Source organism: Macadamia integrifolia, chromosome 10 (genome assembly GCF_013358625.1).
Source record: "Macadamia integrifolia cultivar HAES 741 chromosome 10, SCU_Mint_v3, whole genome shotgun sequence".
Classification (NCBI taxonomy): Eukaryota; Viridiplantae; Streptophyta; class Magnoliopsida; order Proteales; family Proteaceae; genus Macadamia; species Macadamia integrifolia.
In genome coordinates, this window is record NC_056566.1 from 5,523,623 (window position 1) to 5,543,918 (window position 20,296).

The window sequence follows — 20,296 nt, forward strand, 5'->3', positions numbered from 1 at the left end:
AAAAAAAAAAAAACAAAACAAAACAAAAACAAAGAATATTTGAGAGAGAGGCAATCTAGAGAAGGAACAACAGCAAGATCCGGTGGCGATCACGCAACATACGATTCCCCTGCTCTCCCCAATGATTTGTTTTCTCTGATTCTCTAGCGATAATCTCTCTTTCTCTCTCGCTCTCCTCCTATGTTTCTTTCTCCCCCTCTCCCCTCCCTCCACTCTTTCTAGAAATCTCCCTATACTGCCTATATACCCTGCTCTACTTTCCTCCCCTATTCTCTTTGCTTATCTTTCTCTTTCTTTCACCCTCTCTCCTCCTCTTCTCTCTCCCTCACTTTCTCTTTGCAATCTCTCCCCCATCGGCAATCTCTCTCTCCCCACTCTATACAGTTTCCTCAGGAGAGTTCATTTTTTCTCGACCTCACAGCATAAAATATTCTACAATATGATGCAGATTAATTACCAAACTAGGCTTGTTTTATTAGGAATATGCCTAGGGTTGTTGTATATGTGTTGGGCCTTCAATCCATGTGGTTTGGAGCGTATTGGGCCACTTTTATGGGTCTAAAAGAGGGGCTCTAAGATTGAGTACGGGATTACTAATTAGTTTCCCTTTTAGTTTGGGATTGATGGGGTTATTAGATTATTATTTAGTTTCTAATTTCAGTCCTCTAATTAGTTTCTAATTCCTGTTTTAAGTTAGTTTCTAATTTCATTAGTTTACAATTTCCAGTTTTAGTAACTACATGTTAGTAGTTTAGTAAGTCAATATTTAGAAGCTTTTGAGTTTCTATTTTGTAACCACCCCCCCATCATTATAAATAAAGAAGGGCATCATACCTAAGGCCCACAATTTTTATTGAATGAAAAAAATATGTTGCTGCTGCCGCTGGTCTCTGTTGAGGTTACTCTTTGTGTTTGATCAAGGAAGAAGGGTTTGGTGTCTGATCCAAGCGACTCCTGCGGCGTGAAGTCCAGGAGGGTTCTACAGTTTCTTCTTTCTTATTTCTCAAGTGTTTTACAAGTACTATTACTGCTCCACAGTCCAGGTATTTAGACATTTAATTCTGCCCAGAAATTCTCAATTTTCATAATCGGTTTCTCTGGTTTGAAGCCCTTCTGATTTCTGGTTTGGACTACAACTTGGGTCGAGTCATTCACTCTTTGGAGGCTTCCTTCGATCCAAGTCTGAGATCATTCTGACCTAGGATATTGAAGTAAAGTAATCTGATCCTATTTTTAAATTCTGGTTTTAGAAACCCAGTTTTCTACCTACCGACCTCGCACTGATCTGAGGAATCAGCCACCTGATGGGGCTTAACTTTTGGTTGACTGTTAGACCAGATTAGGGGAGGGTTCGATCCTAGTTTGAGGACCATCAGACCAGGGGTTTGACTGATCTGATATTAATTTCAGTTCTGGCCGAGTGTGTTATTCTGCCCAGATTCCAGATCTGGTTTGGCTGATCTGTTTCTGTGTTTTTTCCAGACTGATCGTGAGTTGTTTCTATCAAATACCTGTTACTGGTAAGTCCTATTCGTTGGTATACTTATGTTCTCAGGAATTCCAGAATTCTGTGCTTAAACTGCTGGTTTACAAGGACTGTTTAGCTATTATTTCTGAACTGTTGCCTACTGTCTACTGTTGGGTGATTATTGGTTGTTCTTTGGTTTACCAGATCCTGTTGTTTGGGTCTAGTTTGGCTTGTCAAATCTAGTCCTACATTACAATAGCTATAGCAAAAATGCACAAACCCCGAAGAATTTTCAATTTTGAATAGAAGAATCTTCAATCCACCAAAGTCATCCAAACACAAAGAAAAAAAATTGCATCAAAGAAAACCGTACAAAATATCTTTTCTTTTCTATCGCACCAAACACAGCCTTAAAGTGTTGATTCTTGACAAGAAATTAAGAATATTTATATCATTGCTATAGTAGATCTAATAACTATATTAAAAAAATACTACAGCACCTTGAGTGCCTTTGCAACTCTTAGACAGGCGCTTTGTCATCTAAGCGCTTAGGCGGCCTCAAGCGCCTTGAATCACCTAGGAGCCATAGTTGTCCTGGGCCAGTTTTTTTATTTTTTATTTTTTTGGCACCTTGTTTGGTGTCAACTTATTTTTTGGCCACCTCAAATGCCTATGCGCCATGACAACCATGTATGATAGAATCTCATGGTTTTGTATCTATTGGGGTTATGTTCTGGTGATCTTCTCTACAGAAAAGAGTATTTATGCGTTATGTTGTATTATTATGTATTCCTAAGTAGTTTTAATCTACATGAATTTCTATGTAGTTTTAATCTACATGATTTTTTTTTGTCTCCATCACTAACCCCCTCCCAAAATAAAAGATGTCAATAGCAAAACTGAAGACCAATGTTATCACTAACACTTTCAAGAATTTATCTATCAAAAAAGAAAAAGGTAAAGAGGAAAAAAATGAAAAAAGCTTTAAACATACCGCATGTAAGTCCACGATGAAGAAGAATGTCTCATATGTATTCTGCAATAATAAAGTAAGATCATAGATTACCATGGTAAGTGAAAAAATGTGAAAACAGGTTTTTGATTAAGAAGATTGACAAAAAAACTTTGCCCACTGTGGTGTCTCCTAAAAACTAAAACCTAATAGGAGGAGCAGATTGAATCCATTTAAGTAAAGAAATTCAACCATAGAGGAAATAAACTGGATGAAAATTTATGAAAGGATCAGATTGAATGCAATGGTTCCCAAGTAAAAAAGCACCAGACTTTATGGACCCAAACAATCATGATTTTCATGAATGTGAGTGATTATATAATAAAAGTACCATTCAGAAAATGATTCTTCAGGACACCGTGCTTGGACTAACTGTCTTCATTTCTGAAAATCTTTGTCAACATCAATATATGATTACTAATGTTTAGACTTTGGACAGGAATACTTTTATATTACGAATACAAAGGGCCTTACCTGCTCCAAGCCTCATTTTCACAAGGTCCCCGCTCCCCATTTATTTCCCCCACCCTCACTCTCTCTCTTCACTTCTGCCCTACACCCTTCCCCCAATTCCTTTCTGATTGAAGGTCAGGTATGAAGGTCAAAAATTTAGTAACCATTACAACTAGAAGAAGATGCTACAGGGCATGAAAAATGCAAATCAAGGAATTGGAACAGATTTATATTTGAATTGCTCTCCAACTATATTAAACCAAAAGGGTGACAGACCTTGGGGCATTGGAAGTGTGGTACCTCAAATTTGGTTTGCACTTTCATCGTAGTTAATTCATGAACATGGATTAACACAGATAACTGCCGCTCAGTAAAAAAATAAATAACTTCCTTTACTATTTTTCATGCTAGTCCTTTCTTTCCATGGTTAATAACAAACCTATGCTCTCCCTCTATCTTGACAAGATTTACTCAAACATCTCTATCTCCTCTTTCCTGTCCTTCACATGGTCCAATGTAGACAGACTTGACTCCACAGACCACCTAGTGCCACACTGCCACCAGTATGATACAACAATTCTAACCGTTGGATAGATAGAGAAAGATCAGGATTGGCCACCCATCAAATTTCAGATCCAAATCAATCATATACTGCCCAGTATTGGTTTCATAATTAAAACAGTAAGGTGTGTTTAAAAAGGCTCAGAATTTGAATGGGATGGTAAAAGATACAGTCAAAAATGTCGCGATAGGTAAAAAACAAAAAGCGAAGGTAGGGGTTTTAAACGTTTATATTTGAAAAATATGGGACCAAAAAAGGAAAATATATACACAAATTGTGAGACAAACTCATGTCTTATTAGTTAAATATTAATATTTGATGTGTGGGCCATAAGCATATATAATGTTAAAATAATTTTTTGGGAGTCAAGATTTAAGTCTCCTTTTTTGAGTTTCTCAAATGCCGCTTTCACCAAAAAAAAAAAACTTTTGAACGTTTTACTTCTATGGCATTTTTTGCATATCATTGGGTTTAATTTCGACATCAGCATTTAAAATGCGTTTTAACTAACTATGACTGGAATGCAAACTTGTGATGGCATGCACCCTCTCCGTAGACCTGTCTTGGTATGCACCTTCTTGGTAGTCATGGATTATCAAAACTTAATTTTGTCATTTTGGCTAATTGCATTTGGGCTGGAACTTGACTTGTGAGCAGTGGACTGATGCAGATTCTTCACCAAACTAGGCTTGTTTTATTAGGAATAAGCCTACGATTGGGTTCCATACATGTTGGTCTTTGATCCCATGTGTTTTGAGTGTAATAGGCCACTTTTATGGGCCTAAATTAGGGGTTCTAGGTTGCATACGGGATTCACTGATTTGTTTCCTTTTTCATTAGTTTCCTTTTTAGCTGAGTTTGATTTGAGTTATATTTATTTCCTTAGGAGTCAAATTATTAATTGAGTCAAATCATTAGTAGTTAGTTTCCTTTTTCAACTAGTTTCTAATTTCAGTTTTTAGTAACTATTGTATTAGTCTACATTACGGACCTTGATGTCTACCAGTCCACAAAATTCGGGCCCCAAAAAGTTCGGTCCTGTACAGAAGCAAATCTCAATGGCTGTGGAGAAAAGTTTTCCCTTAATTAAAATTCCTTTATCCATTTTACTTTTTTTCGATAGAAAATTGAATGGCATTAGAATAACAAGAAGAATCCCTAGTTCCCTACCACGTACACAAATCGAACCAAGAACTATACAACCAGATTGGAGCTTTCCTAGACCATGGGAATTGGGCCAGTGTTGGGCAGTCAATTTATTTCTAGGCTTATTATTGAGTTTTTTACTCGCTGTTGCTGATTGAGTGCTATTAAACCCAGATCAATATCTCAATTTGAAATTCTTAAATTCTTTTCATAAAATCCATAATTTTTTTGTTTGTCTAGGTTCTTATTTTGATTAAGGGTTGACCCTGAACCACATCAGGTCTTCTCTAGTCCGCCATGAAATTTAAATACTGCCTCTAGAAGAATCAGTAACATCATATCGTCTTCTCCTGCTTCCCCCTCTTTCTCTTTTTATATACACACTCATAACCTAAATGTTAGTGTCATAGAACTAACACTGTCAACTTTATCTATTTAAGTGATTTATATATCTTCATACATCCAACAATGAAGAGCGTACATTAAAATACAAAAAGGAACTCATATAGGTCTCAATATAACAATCATATTTATATCTTCACATAAAACACTTGCATATCATAGTTGTCATAGCGCCAAGGCGAACCAAGGCCTTGGAGGGCTGCCTAAGCGCTTAGGCGGCAAATCGCCCGCCTTAAGGCGAACAAGGTGACCAAGTGTCATTTTTATTTTCACTCTTTTCTAATATTATATAATATGCTACATATACCTTGTATCATCAAAAATCAACATTAAACCACATCAAATCATAAAAAGTAACATTATGTCACATTAAGTAATAACAAAATCAACATTTAGAGAAATGTTCTTGTTTTATAATAAGTTTGACTAGTCAAATGATTTTATTTTTACATGAGACATTTTGTGTTAGGTAGACCACAAAACCAACTTTCCAATAAGTATAAAATTACTTAAATCTGAATTTTAATGACAAAATTATGTTCCGATTAAACTTATTTTAAAGTTCGTGAATGATGTTAAAATTGCCTAAATGAAAATATCAAAACAAAAGATTATTTTACCGAACTTTCGGCTTTCAGCAATGTTTTATCATGATAAGGTCTATGAAATTTTCAGAATTGAGAAAAATCTCACCATTTGAAAGTTGAAAATTGCTCGTACAACCAAAAATTTAGTTTTTATTCTTGGATTGGGGGGTTGATTTTTTATCCTTTTAGAATTTGATTTTTAAACTACTTTTTATTGGATTCAAATAAGGGTATTTGCTTATTTATGAATAATATCTTAAGTAAATGATATTTGATATAAATAAGTGTTGCGCTTTGCAGTAAGGCGCCAGTGCAATAAGGCAACGGTCGCCCAGACTCCACCTAGGCCACCTGGATGCCCAGACCACATTAATTCCAACGAGCACCACCAGAACCCAAGAAAGTTCTACCGACTAATAAATTCACTAGAAGCACAAGCCCAATCTGATAACTAACACTGAATATCCATGAACACTCTTGGATCATCTCTGCTTAGATTGATCAATAGCTTGCCATTTTTCTCCCTTCACAGAGCATCTATTCCATTATTCTCTTCAAGTCTCCTGAGAAAGATAATTTTGCATATTCCATCACCAAATAGGACAATTAGTCAATTTTTTTCTTACCCCCACTTGTTTTTCCAGAACCTTTTCAATCGAAAAGGTGATGGTGCCTGCATAACACTGGCCAATTTGGATGAGTATGAGATTGATCATCCTGACTATACTCAATATTTTAACCATGTGGGAAAGCAATATTCCGGCTGCCTTTCTCAAGCAAGAGGATGACTCTTCAAGCAAACCTGTTTCCATATATCTTATTGGTCATGCTCATGCATAGATGTTTCTGTATTTGTTGGCTCTAAATGTGCGGTTATACCCATTTTTAACATTTACAACCGAAATATTTATGGTATCTGCATATGTTTTCATCAATGTATCCCCAATTCAAAAGCAAATATTTGCAGAAAAAAGTCCATAACTCCATGTGACTAAGTATCAGGAAGCTGAACTGATGAGATTTGAAGACCTACTCACGTAGAAAGAAGGCCTAGCCAAACCGTGGCCTATGGGTTTCAGTTCTATGTTTATTTTTCTCAGACCTTTTTTTTTTTTTTTTTTTTTTTTTTTTTTTTTTTGGTTCAATTGGTCAAACCGTAGTTGTCCAATTTAAGTTGTGGTTAAGTTTGGGTCAATTTAAGTTGTTTATTTTATTCTCTTGGACAAGTAAAGAGTTATTTACCCAAAAGAGAGAGAGAAGTAAAGAGTTAGTGGAGTCCACATCAGCTAAGATCTGATGGTGTATCCTGTAATCCAAGCTACAACCGATCGGGGATCTTTCCTAATTGGTCACTAGCCCGAAGCCCCTTTTCTATTTTCTATCTACAAAAGCAACCCAATGGCAAGCTAATGCCCACGATTTTGATAAGCACTTTGCTGCTATTTCTGCTCTTCTTCTTCCATGGAGAATCCTTGTGTGTGATCAAGGGAAGGAATTGGTATGTGATCAAATTGACACCTTGCAGTGAGAAGCCTGGGTGGATCATCTACTGTTCGTGCTCTCGTACTACTAATATTCTACAGTTCCTTATGATCTTCATTCACTATTTTCACTATTGATAAGTAAGATCATCCTCTAAGTTTCCTGCTCTTATTTCTGACCCGTTGAGCTGCTGTTTTGTGAAATCTCCTCCATTCTGTCCTATATCGAGTTTTACACAGTTTCAGGCCTTGTTTTTTTAAATCAGTAGGGAGTTTTAATGTTGCTGTTTATGCATTGATTTGTAGTTCTGATTTCCTACATGTTTCAGACCTATTATCAATCTATATTCAGCTTCTTAAAGCCCTTATTGAATTCTGTTTTTCTGTTTTTCTGTTTTCTATTTTTTTCCAGTCCTTCAGTTTATAGACTTGTCCCTATCTGTTGATTTGAACTCTCAAATAGGTCAGATCATCAGTAAATATTACCTATCCTATTCCTAACATTTGACCTCAGTTTCATACCCTTTTGAACTCCTTTTTGGTCTCATCCAAATATCTCCTTAAATCTGGATTGTTCCCTGATATAAGTTCTTGTTATTTGGGACTGTTTGAATTATTCAATTCAGTTCTACATGATGAACCTTGTATATATGTATACACATATAATTGCTCAATTGGATAAGTTACATCAAGTTTCATTCATGCCTCCTATATGTTACACAAGGAAAGCTTGACTAAGAATACTGATAGCTTCAGCCACAAGGGAAGCAAAAAAAGAAAATTAGTTCACAATGCATTAGCATTGGAGAAGTTTGAAGGTCCTTGTAAGTGAGAGTTAGAAAAGAACATAAAATAAATTAGAAGTTAACATCAAGTAACTGTTGCGAGGGGAACAAACAACATATTTATCATTAGAACTATCTTGTAAGAAATACTATGTCCAAAATATTTGAGGGAAGACCACTCCGCAATGAAAAGAAGATGAGAAATCAAACAACCTGAAGTAAAATCCAATTTTTAATGGCACCAAGATAATTGCCAAGGTGTAAAGATCCCGTAGGCTGGACTCCAGATACAACCCTTTTCCTGTAAATTTAAGAATGAATGGAATGAAAAACATCTAAGACAAAAAAATATATAGAATTTTAAGAATAATTTGAGTCTTGTTTGTGACACCATCCCCTTTAAGCTTTTACATAACAATGTTACAAGATAAAACAGCAGTTTTCATTAATCTAATGCACTTGAGTCCAATAGCACTTTAGAATAACAAAACTAGCTAGGAGATCTTTAAAAAGAACTATACTTGCAAAGCAGGAGTTGCACTGTCGTCCTTAAGTAAAGGTTGGATCAACAGCTCATCTGAGTCTTGAAGAAAAAACCAAGAGAAGAAGACGAACACGAGAAAGATTCAGATGAACATCAAACTAAATATCTTCAATATAGACGCAGCCAAATTAGTAACCTGATTGTACTCATTGCAGAGAACCAATGAAGAATAGTCCCAAGCAATTTTTTTTTTTTTTTTTTCCCTTACAAAAAAAAAAAAAAAAATAGTTGAAAACCAAAATCAACTGCTTCAGTGAGGATCCAAGAAAAAAAAATAATGTTTGAGAAAATAAGCTTATAAAAGAGATTGAGAATACAATGAACTGAGATCTGGAGTACCACATCTAATAGGTGAGGAGCAAATCAATAGAATTCTGGATTGACAATAAAACGTTTAAGATATGGCCAAGCATTGAGTATATAAAATTAAGAAAGTGAGAGAACTGACTTCACAGAGGTCGAAGCTTTCTCCGAAATGTCGGATTGGGAGACAGAAACACTACAGTAGCAACGAGAAGTATCAACGTATCCACCTGGGAGACGATAGTGATGCATTCGTCCCCATTTTTTCAAGTAGCTCCTCTGTAGTCGACCACTTGACCTGCGCGAAACACACAAAAGACACGCAATGAGAAGAATATGTAGCAGACGTGAAAAAAAGGAGAAAAAGAGAGAGAAGGAAGGCATACATTGAAGTGAGGAAACGAGGTGAAGCGATAGAGACGCTCATGACATGGGAGAGGACGGAGCTACCCATTCTTAATGTCTTATTGGGAAATGCCCTCGTTTTTCCTCTTTCACCTTCTCCGCCGGCTACGGTCAGTCTGAACTCTGGATAGGCAATGGAGAATAGGAGATTTCCCTTTATCCGAGCGTGTCGCGAGTCGTGAGTCGTGACTCGTCAGCGGGAGAGCCTGAGCGCGAGGATGGATTTCGCACTGCGCTTCTCTAAGGCTGTGTTTGGTAGCTAATAGAATAAAAGAAAAAAAAAAACACTTTTTGTACTTGTTTTTCCTTGGGTCAAAAATTTTTCTTTGCACTTGGTATGTCTTCATCTAAGAGAAAATTCCCCTTTTTAAATTCAAAATTTCTTTTGGGAATTGTAAAATTTTCTTTTGTTTCCTCAAAAATTTTCTTGCCAAAAACACAAGAAAATATGAAAAAATAATAAGACAAAAAATAAACAATTATACAATGATTTCCTATGTGTCTATCTCTCTCTTAAAATTCAAAATTTTTTGAATTTTTTTCTTTTCTTTTCTTTTCTTCTCTTGGTAACCAGACATACATATTCTTTTTATTTTCTCACTATTTCTTCTATTTTCTTCTCTTTTCTTTTCTTTTCTTTTCTTTTCTAGCTTCTTTTTTCTTTTCTTTTCTCCTCATGACTACCAAACATAGCCTAAGACAACGATTTTGAGTGGGCTTGTCAAAGAAAGATACCTAGGGAGGGTTAAAGATAAGAGGGTGGCCATCTTGCAAGGATTCACGCATCCACCATATTCTTTTTTATTTATATATTTATTTTAGAAGAAGGAGCACTAGTGCTAGTGTGGGTTTCCGCTTATACACAGAGGGTGAGAAAAGACCGTATTACCCAATCTGAAGATGTTCATGCACGCCTTTTCATTGGCTGCATCTGCTAGTGTGTACCTATGCCTGCATATACCATTCTCTTGCCCACTTATTACTTTTAAATCCCTTCCCCTACCAAACCCTCCCAAATATATATATGAGGGAAAATGTTTTCAACATGCACTCAACCCGACACCAAATCCTTTCCACCACATCGGTGTACATTTTTTTACCACGTGAACTTGTGATTGACAATATGATTGTTGGATATATGAGGATTCTATAGATTTTTTATCTATCAAATTTGGTGGCTTAACTCAATCATATAATCCGTCTTATATGTGAACTTTACCTTTTTGTTTTTTCAATGGTTGGTATTAACTCACTTTCCAGTGACTTGTAAATATTTTTCAACCTTTACTAATGATACGGCCCAATTAATCACCCTGTAAAGTAAGAACAAGTGGTATCCAAAGGAAGGACACATGTCGCCTACCTGATAGAGGACGTAAGAATTCTAACCACGCAAACTACTTGAGGAGAAGATACCTGAATAGGGAATATTCCCCACAAGGGGAAGAGCACGTAACCGAGTAGGACTCGGAAAGGGAAAAAGGCAGACCCGAGGGGGACTCCCAAAAAGGAAACCCTAGACCCTAAGCACTATAAGAGAGGGCCCGAAATGAGGGGAGAGGTAGGTCAACATACCATTACTCTTGTGAAAATACTATTCCGTCGGTCTCTAACTTGGGCGTCAGAGGACTAACCCCAGGGATACCTCCGGGCCTCTACCTTCTGTCCTTGTGCAGGTTTAGGTCCTCTGGTGGATTTTCGGCGGTAACAGATTGGTGCCATCTGTGGGAACGACAGTAATGGTAGGGAGAACCTACAATCGTAAAAAAAAAAAAAAGTAGCGTCGAATATAAATATGAATGAGGGAGAACCTTCGAAAGGGCTCCATCCCTCGATGGACATCAGGGAAGAATGGGGAAACAATGATCGGGAAGGTTCCGTGAGGGACCAGCTCTCGGTCGGACATCCGGTGCTCAGGGATAGCGATCCTCCACCCCCTCCTAGGGAGCAGGAATATGTGACGAGGAAGCAGTTCATCGCCCTTCAGGAGAAGTATGACCGAATGGCCGAGACAATGAAAGAGGTCTCCAAAGCCATCTCTCATAAGACCGATGGAGTAGCACGAGGCTCTCATGTCCAGCAAGAGCGACCTCAAGATGAGGACTGGAGTAGCTTAGGATCGATAAGGTTCAGTCGAAATCCTCGAAATCGAGCAAGGAGGGAAAGCCCCGCACCCAAAGAAAGAGCGTGTCGTGTCACAGGAGCCGGGTATGAAGAACCGCGCCAAGGGGACAAATAGTTATGTGACTCAGGGTTGAAGCAAATGATCCTAGACCTGAAGGACGAGATCCAGAAGGTAGCAAAAAACCAGAAGGGAACTCACGAGTCGGACCTCACCAATGACACGGCTTAGCTGATGAAGTCATGAGGGACCCGCTCCCGATTAGTTTTTGTCTGCCCAAATATGATACCTACGACGGGTCTGGAGACCCCATCGATCATCTGGAAGGCTTTAAGGTTGCGATGCAGCTCCACCGAGTCTTGAAAAACATCATGTGTTGAGCCCTACCTTTGATGTTCAGAGGAGCGACAAGGTTATGGTATAACCGCTTGTCGACGAAATTGATTCACAGCTCAGTGATTTGAGTTACTTCTTCGTGAAGGGATTCTCTAGTAGCCAACCCCTTCAGAAGACCACGTTGAACCTGACCAATGTAAAACAACATGAAGGAGAGTCACTGCGAAACTACATGAAGCACTTCCAGTTAGAGAAGATCACGATCAGAGGTCTGGATCCGAAAGAAGAGTTCACGGTGCTACTGGGAGGCGTCAAGGATAAAGAGCTAAAAAGGTCTTTGACGAAGCATACACCAAAGAACCTAGCCGAGTTGAGGGCTCGGTGTGATAAATATATCCAGATGGAAGAAACCCTTCAAGCCGATGAAGAAGCTGAAGAGAAGACGGGGAGGAAAAGGATCTCAAGAGGAGATGACAAACCTTTTGAAGAGGGCAAAAGACGAAAGTCCGAAGAGCCATGAAGTGGCCAAGGAAGATGGGACGACACCTGAGAGATGCAATATGGATAAATATTGCCACTTCCACAGGGACCACGGCCACAACACTGAAGATTGTTGGCACTTGAAGGGGGAAATAGAAGGAATGATCCGAAGAGGGTATCTAGGCCGATTCATAAACCACGATAAGGAGGATGCCCAAGATGGTAATGACCACAGGGACAACCGCCGAAGAGACGGCAGAGGCCGCCATAAAAGGAGGTAGCCATCCCGCAGAGGCAATCAGAAATGGCAAAGGGACCGGACACCCAAGGAAGCCTACCATCACCTTCGGGACGATCATAAAAGCCCAACTAGGGTTATAGCGACAATCTGTGGAGGCCTAGCCGCTATAGAAAGTTTAACCTCGGCCAGGAAAGCAAAAGCCTATGCGCGAAGCATGCATGTGGCTGAGTGGTGGAACAAGAAGGCGAAGACAGGGACGGTTATTTTCTTCTCGGATAACGACCTGGAAGGGATGCACACGCCACACGACGATGCCCTAGTAATCACCATGACCACAGTCGGATTGCAGAGTAAAAAGGATCTTGATGGATAACGGCAGTTCAGTTGATATCCTATTCCTTGAAGCTTTCCAGAAGATGGGCCTGGACGAGGAAAAGCTGAAGAAGGTTGAACACCTGTTGCAAGGATTCTTTGGTGCCCTGATCAAAGATGAGGGATCGGTTGAGTTGCCAATAAGAGTTGGCATCGGAGACCGTCAGGTAACAGTCATGATCAACTTCTTGGTAGTAGGCATTACTTCTGCGTACAACGCCATACTAGGGAGAGTTGGTTTAAACCTACTAAAGGTTGTCGTCTCCACAACACCTCAAGATAAGTTCCCAATCAAGAACGGTGTCGGTGAATGTCGAGGCGATCAGGAGGCATTCCGGAGGTACTACGCCACCACCTTATGGGGAAAAGAAAAGGCGGGCAAGGTGCTCCCGATAGAAGATCTGCGCGATGACACCAGTTATCAAAGGGGAGAACCGGCTAAGGAGCTTATACAAGTTGAAGCCGAAGAGGGGGATAACACTCGCCAATTCCAAGTGGGGGATACAATGCCAAGGCACCAGCGAGAAAACTCATCTAATTCATCCAAGACAATTCTGACGTCTTCGCTTGGTCAGCCTTAGATATGCCTGGAATAGACCGAGAAGTAATAGAGCATCATCTGAGTGTTAACCCGACTAAGAAGCTGGTACAGCAGAAGAAGAGGACCTTCGCCCCCAAAAGGTAGCATAAGATAGATGAACAGGTAGAGAAGTTGCTAAAGGCCCAGTTCATCCATGAAATCCAATACTCGAAGTGGATATCCAATGTGGTGATGGTCCCGAAGGCAAATGGAAAATGGAGGATCTGCATTGACTTCACCGATCTAAACAAGGCCTACCTAAAGGACGGCTACCCCCTGTAAAAAATAGACCTCCTCATCGATGCCACAGCAAGACACGAGGCACTGAGCTTCATGGACGCGTACTCGGGATACAATCAGATCAAGATGTCTGAGGCCGATGTCCCGAAGACATCCTTCGTGACCAAGGGGGTGTTATACTGCTATGAAGTCATGCCCTTCAGGCTGAAAAACGCAGGGGCCACCTATCAAAGGTTGGTGAATAAGATTTTCAAGGGGATGATCGGAAAAACCATGGAAGTATACGTAGATGACATGCTCGTGAAAATCCTGAAGGTAGAACACCATATTCAAGAATTAGAAAAGGCGTTCTAGGTGCTAAGGCAGTATGACATGAAGCGGAACTCGATGAAGTGTGCGTTCGGAGTAGCATCGGAAAAGTTCCTTGGCTTTATTGTCTCAGAGAGGGGAATTGAAGCCAATCCAGTGAAAATACAGGCCATTCGAGATATGAGATCACCACAGAATGTGAAGCAAGTCTAGGAGCTAACAGGCAGAGTCGCCGCCCTGGGACGGTTCATGTCTCGATCAATTGACAAGTGCCTCCCTTTCTTCAAAGCCTTAAAGGGATCCAAAAAGTTCAAATGGACGAAGGAATACGAAAAGTCGTTTGAAGAACTAAAGGAGTACTTGGCCATGCCCCCGCTACTGACGAAGTCAGACGCCGGGGATACCTTGCAATTGTACCTGGCTATATCAGCAGTGGCAGTAAGCGCGGTATTGATGAAGGAAGAAGGAAGGCAACAATAGCCAATATATTACATTAGGCGAACCCTGTTGGATGCCGAAACAAGATACAAAAAGATGGAGAAAGTGGCGTATGCCCTAGTAACAACGACAAGAAAGCTGAGGCCCTATTTTCAGTCACACACGGTATGCGTGCTCACAAACCAACCCCTGAAGAAGATACTGCAAGGGTCAGATATGTCCGACAACCTAGTAAACTAGGCCATAGAGTTGGGAGAATTTGACATCCAGTACAAATCGAGAACCGCAATAAAAGCACAGGCCCTAGCAGACTTTATAGCCGAGACAACGCTCCCCGATGATCCCCAGGAGTTTTCCGAGGCCCAGGCAGAAAAGACCTGGACATTGTATGTGGATGGTGTCTTCAACAGCGTGGGAAGCAACACAGGGATCATACTGGTCAGCCCCGAAGGTTTTAAGATCGAGTATGCCCTACAATTCTACTTCGATGCCTCCAACAATGAAGCGGAGTACGAAGTGCTAATAGCCGGAATTAATCTGGCGTGGGCTTTGATGGTACAGGAGTTAGTGGTACATAGTGACTCCCAGCTCGTGGTACGACTGGTGAATGGAGACTACGAAGCCAAAGAACAAAGGATGGCTGAGTACTTAAAGACAGTGCAAGAGAGAATAACAGCCTTCAAGGAGTTCGAGGTAAGGTAGGTGCCACGAGAAGAGAATGCCAGTGTGAACGTACTGTCCCGGTTGGCCACCTCTGACTTCACGGACCTTGGACGATCGGTGTATTTTGAAGTGTTACCCCAACCAAGTACCGAAAGACCCCAAGAGGTGTTACCTGTTGGTGAGAACAGACCTAGCTGGATGGATGCCATAATCAGGTACTTAAAAGAAGGTGTACTCCCCAAAGATAAGGACGAGGCAAGGAAGATACGAATGCGGTCAGCACGCTTCATGCTAAAAGACGAGATGCTATATAAGATAGGGTTTACCAAACCATACCTCAAATGCCTGAACCTTGTCGACGTCGAGTACGCACTCCGAGAAGTACATGAAGGGATATGTGGTCAACATCTTGGAGCCTGGGCCTTGGCCCACAAAGTGCTGAGGCAGGGCCTATTCTGGCCGACCATAAGGAGGGATGCAGAAGAATTCGTTAGGAAGTGTGTTAAGTGCCAGATGTTCACCCCCGTCCATCGGCAACACTCTTCTGAGCTTTCCTCCCTGTCAAGCCCAATACCATTTGCCATGTGGGGAATGGACTACCTAGGCCCGTTCCCCCTGGCGACGAGGTAAAGAAAGTTTGTTGTGGTAATAGTAGACTACTTCACAAAGTGGGCAGAAGCCAAAGCTCTGGCGACGATAACCGAAAAGAATGTAAGGGGCTTCTTCGAGAGAGTGGTGGTAGTAACGGACAATGGAACTCAGTTCGCCAATCCAACTTTTGGCTTATTTTGTGAGGTCCTCGACATTAACCACAGGAAAACATCTAGTCGGTTACCCATCAACCAATGGATTGGCTGAGGTAACCAATCATACGCTTCTCCAAGGAATAAAGAAGAGACTGGATGATGCCAAGGGATTTTGGGCAGAAGAGTCACTCAACATCCTTTAGGCTTGCCGCACAACTGAGAGATCTGCCATCGGGGAAACACCCTTCATTTTAACTTACGGCACCGAAGCTGTGCTCCTGGTGGAAATAGGAGCCATGACCCATCGGATTTAGTACTACGATGAAAAAGAAAATGATAAAGGGCTTTGAGAAAATCTGGACCTCCTGGATGAAGTGCGAGAAGTGTCGACAGAAAGGATTACAGCCTACCAACAAAGGGTTGTGAGACATTACAATGCAAAGATCCGAAGGAACGAGTTCAGAGTGGGTGACCTCGTCCTCAGAAGGACGGAGATATCGGACCCAAAGCATCAAGGAAAGCTAGCTCCAAACTGGGAAGGCCCTTACAGAGTCTCAAGGATAATACGACCGGAGTCCTATCTCCTGGAGACTACGGGGGGAGAAAATGGTACCTCAATCATGGAACTTGAAGAACTTGAGGAAATTCTACCAGTGGTAACATGCTTAGCAGTAGTAGCAAAGCACATTTACATTTACTTGGTCATTCTTTTGAATTAGTCATCTTTTGAATTCCTAAGAACCTTCAAGTTGCGATTCCCCATCTCAAGCTCTCTGGAGGATTTTTATTTTATATAAGCTAGTTCACGGCAATTGCCCAAATAATGGCTATGAAGCGTACAACCTTTGGTTGGGGGCTAAGGCCGAAGCTGAGAAAACCTGACCAAGGGGTACCCCCCTTGGTTGGGAGCTAAGGCCAAAACCGGGCATAGGACCAAGGTCCCCCCTTCGGTCGGGAAGCTCACGCCGAGGTCGAGCAAACCTGACCGAAGGGATCCTTGGACTAAAGGACTACTTTGCGACAAGAGGCCGCTAACAGTGCCCCTCATCCTTCGGTCACGAAGGAAACGAGGACTTGTGTAGGAGCTTTGGCCTTATGCTCCCACCTTGTAATTAAGATTTTACTACTTGCATAAGGGCTTTGGTTTTCCTACCCTTACCTGCGAAGCTAAAGCCCTATGACAGTCCGTGCTTGGAGTTGATGGTCGTTAAATAAAAAAAAAATAGTGATGACAATAAAAAGGCATAAAGGAATTTGAAAGAATAAAGAAGTTTCATTCATCGAAGAAGCCCGAAGGCATAAATTACATGGAGGCTGGAAGGCCTAAGCTCAAAAGATACAAAAAAGAGACCCAAAGGCATTTCGTTCATCAGGGGGCTTCGGTCGGGAGAACAGCTTCGCCATTGACGGCACCTGGGACATCTCAGTCTGAACCGTCATGACCAGGACTAAGGGGGACTTCGTGGGGCCTCTGAACCTCCTCCTCGTCCCCACTCTCCTTGAGCTCAGTCACCTGAGTAGCCACAGGGGCAAGGGCCGAAGCAGCCCCACCCTCATCCTCGAAAACAAGGCCACTATCCTCGAAAGACAGCTCCGGATAATGCTCGAGAACCCAGCCATGGACTTCGATTGAGCCCATCGTGTATACGGGAGCAGTGACCTGCTTAATTTCTTTATAGAAGTCTTCGGAAGCCTTGTACATTTCGACCCCTCGGGCTTCGACTGCTTCAATCCTCACAGATATTTGAGATCTAAGCTCTGAGAGTTCCCGATCATGCTCCTGTCGAACCCAAAGGAGCTCAGTCTCCAGATGCTCTACCTTCTCCAGTAGAACAGAGCACTCGTTCTCCAGGCTCACCTTCTCCAGCTCAGATCTCTCCAAGTCTTGAGCCATGGCCTTAACTCGGTTGATCAGCTGGGCAAGTTGGTTCTGGGCCTGAAACATTTATAAAAATTATAGCGATAAAGAAGGAAACTTGAAAGTCGAAGACCGAAGGAATCTTACCCCTACCATGTAGAAGCATGTGCTAGTCACCATGGTCGAGGTTCCCTGCTTCTGGGCATCGGAAACATCCCTTGGAAGGTTCCCCTTCAGCACCAGTTCCTGAGACACCCTTCCAACAACGAAAGTGTCATCCTCCTTCAAGGACCAGTCGGGGATGAAGCCACGTTAGCACCTGCCTCGGTTCGGCGCTGGACTCTGTGAATGAATGTTTGAAAGAGGCTCGATCGAGGCAGAGGCATCTCGGTCTTGGGCAGCGAGGGCCTGAATGGCACCTTCAGTAGGGTCCCGCGTAAGACCCCTCTTCCTCTTAGAAGAAGGATCAGTCGGCTCAGAAGCTAGAACCTTCCTTTTATCCTTTTACTTTTGTTTCTACCTCTACTGCTGCTCCCTCGCTCAGGCCTCTCTCACACGGGCCTCCTTCGCCTGTGCTTGCCTCACAGCCATTGCTGCTCTAAAATCCACCCTAGAGAGTTGCACTGCATAGGGGAAACAAAGGTTAACATTAGGCAGAAAGAGACGAAGCAAGAATGGAATCGGGTGACCATAACTCACCCGGGCTAAGCCCGAACCGAAACAGGATGGCGTCTGATTGAAGACTATCGGACTCCATTGGTAGACTCTGGGGCTTGAGTTTTGCCAATGCCAGTAACTCCGCGTCCACCCCAAAGAGGGCGGGCACGGAATTAACATCCTTCAGGTCGAGAATGTCCCAGACGTTGTTGATGGGTAAACCCTCGGACGATCTCACAAAGAAATACTTGTGCTTCTAGCCGTGGATCGACGAAGGATACCTATTCAACAACCTAATGTCCTTCTAAGGGCTGAAGTAATACTAGCCCGAGTCCCCTTTACTGGCTCCGAGGGACAGACAATTGAGAAAAAGAGGAAGGGAGATGGGGCTTTGAATCCGACAGAAGTACACTATGAAACTAAGGATCTGCCGCCACCCATTCGGAGTCAGCTGGGTTGGACAGATGCCATAGTGCTGAAACACTTGGCTGAAAAAAGGGTGTAACGGAAGCCGAAGCCCTGCCTTGAAGGCATCTCGGTAGAAGCAGAGTTCACCTGGGCTCCTATAACTGGCCCTATTGGTGGGCCTTGGGAGCCGAAGGTCGAATTCACTTGGGATACTACAAGACACCCTAAGCTCATCGAGCTCTACCTCGGACATAGTAGATACTATGTCCCTAGCCTCTACAGGAAGAGACTCATTCGTCTGGGCTCAGGTTTCAAGAACCCCTTCCATAATATCTTCCACGCTCGGACCGCCTGCGGATCCATGAGGGGTAGTAGTGGAGGAGGAAACACGAGACGAATGGGACTCTGAGGACGAACTCGAGGACATGCCTTGGACACGTCCAGGATTGCGATGTCTCGGGTTAGAGATGGTCCCCTTAGAGGATGAGGGCCTATTACTGAATGAGCTAGACATGGAACTTACTGATGACGTTGGATGAGGAAAACCGAAGATGAAGGAAAGAGTGCTAGACTGAAGGTTGATGGCTCTGGGAAAAGTGACTAAAATGAGGGGGTCTCACTTTATATAGGCAAGGTAATGACGATCTGACTACTCAAGGCCATTAATGACCCCGACACGTCATCAATGATGATTCCCGAGGCACTCCAGGTAAGACACGAGTGACATGTCGCTCCAGCCAGAGACACGAGCGACGCGTCGCGAAGGCCAAAGGACCGAAGGTCAAAACCTGGGTTGGGGGCTTTGGCTAAGGCTGAGCAGACCTGACCGAAGGTCACCACCTCGGTTGGGGGCTCAGGCTAAGGCTGAGCAGACTTGACCGAAGGTCAAAACCTCGATTGGGGGCTCTGGCCTAAGGCCGAGCGAACCTGACCAAAGGTCAAAACCTCAATTAGGGATTCCGACTAAGGTCGAGCAGACCTGATCGAAGGTCAAAACCTTAGTTGGGGGTTCTGGCCAAGGTCGAGCAGACCTAACCGAAGGTCACCACCTAGGTTGGGGCTTCGGCCAAGGCTGAGCGAACCTGACCGAAGGTTAAAACCTCGGCTGGGGGCTCTAGGCTAAGGCTGAGCAGACCTGACCGAATGTTAAAACCTCAGTTGGGGGCTTTGGCCAAGGCCGAGTAGACCTGACCGAAGGTCAAAACCTCAGTTGGGGGTCCGGCTAAGGCCGAGTAGACCTGATCGATGGTCAAAACCTCAATTGGGGGCTCTGGTCAAGGCCGAGCAGACCTGATCGAAGGTCAAAACCTCAGTTGAGGGCTCTGGCCAAGGCCGAACGAACCTGACCGAAGGTCACCACCTAGGTTGGGGGTTCCGACTAAGGCCGAGCAGACCTGACCGAAGGTCAAAACCTCGATTAGGGGCTCTAGCCAAGGCTGAGCAAACCTGACCGAAGGTTAAAACCTCGGTTGGGGGCTCTGGGCTAAGGCCGAGCAGACCAATTGAAGGTCACCGCCTAGGTTGGGGCTCTGGCCAAGGCCGAGCGAACCTGACCAAAGGTCAAAACCTCGGTTGGGGGCATTGTCTAAGGCCGAGTAGACCTGACCAAAGGTCACTGCCTCGGTTGGGGGTTTTACTAAGGCCGAGCAAACCCGACTGCAGGTCAAAACCTCGGTTGAGGCTCTGGTTAAGGCTGTG

The 20,296-nt window shown here is 42.6% G+C and overlaps 1 protein-coding gene across 5 annotated transcripts in view; it reads right to left on the bottom strand.

Moving 5' to 3' along the window:
• Nucleotides 1-9,360, bottom strand: part of LOC122091728 (tryptophan--tRNA ligase, chloroplastic/mitochondrial-like) — a 63,808-nt gene extending 54,448 nt beyond the window's left edge. Inside the window, exons 1-4 of one of the 5 annotated variants that reach the window (XR_006144011.1) lie at nt 9,130-9,360; nt 8,889-9,041; nt 8,110-8,197; nt 2,463-2,504 (exon numbers count right to left, since the gene is read on the bottom strand). Coding sequence is in view for 4 of the 5 variants with exons in the window: in XM_042661838.1 (XP_042517772.1) it covers nt 2,463-2,504; nt 8,110-8,197; nt 8,889-9,041; nt 9,130-9,197 (351 nt within the window). In the remaining variant the exon portion in view is untranslated. The remainder of the gene's footprint in view (nt 1-2,462; nt 2,505-8,109; nt 8,198-8,888; nt 9,042-9,129) is intronic. The other 4 variants (XM_042661838.1, XM_042661836.1, XM_042661837.1 and 1 more) reach the window with 4 other exon arrangements.
• Between the last annotated feature and the right edge of the window lie 10,936 nt (nt 9,361-20,296).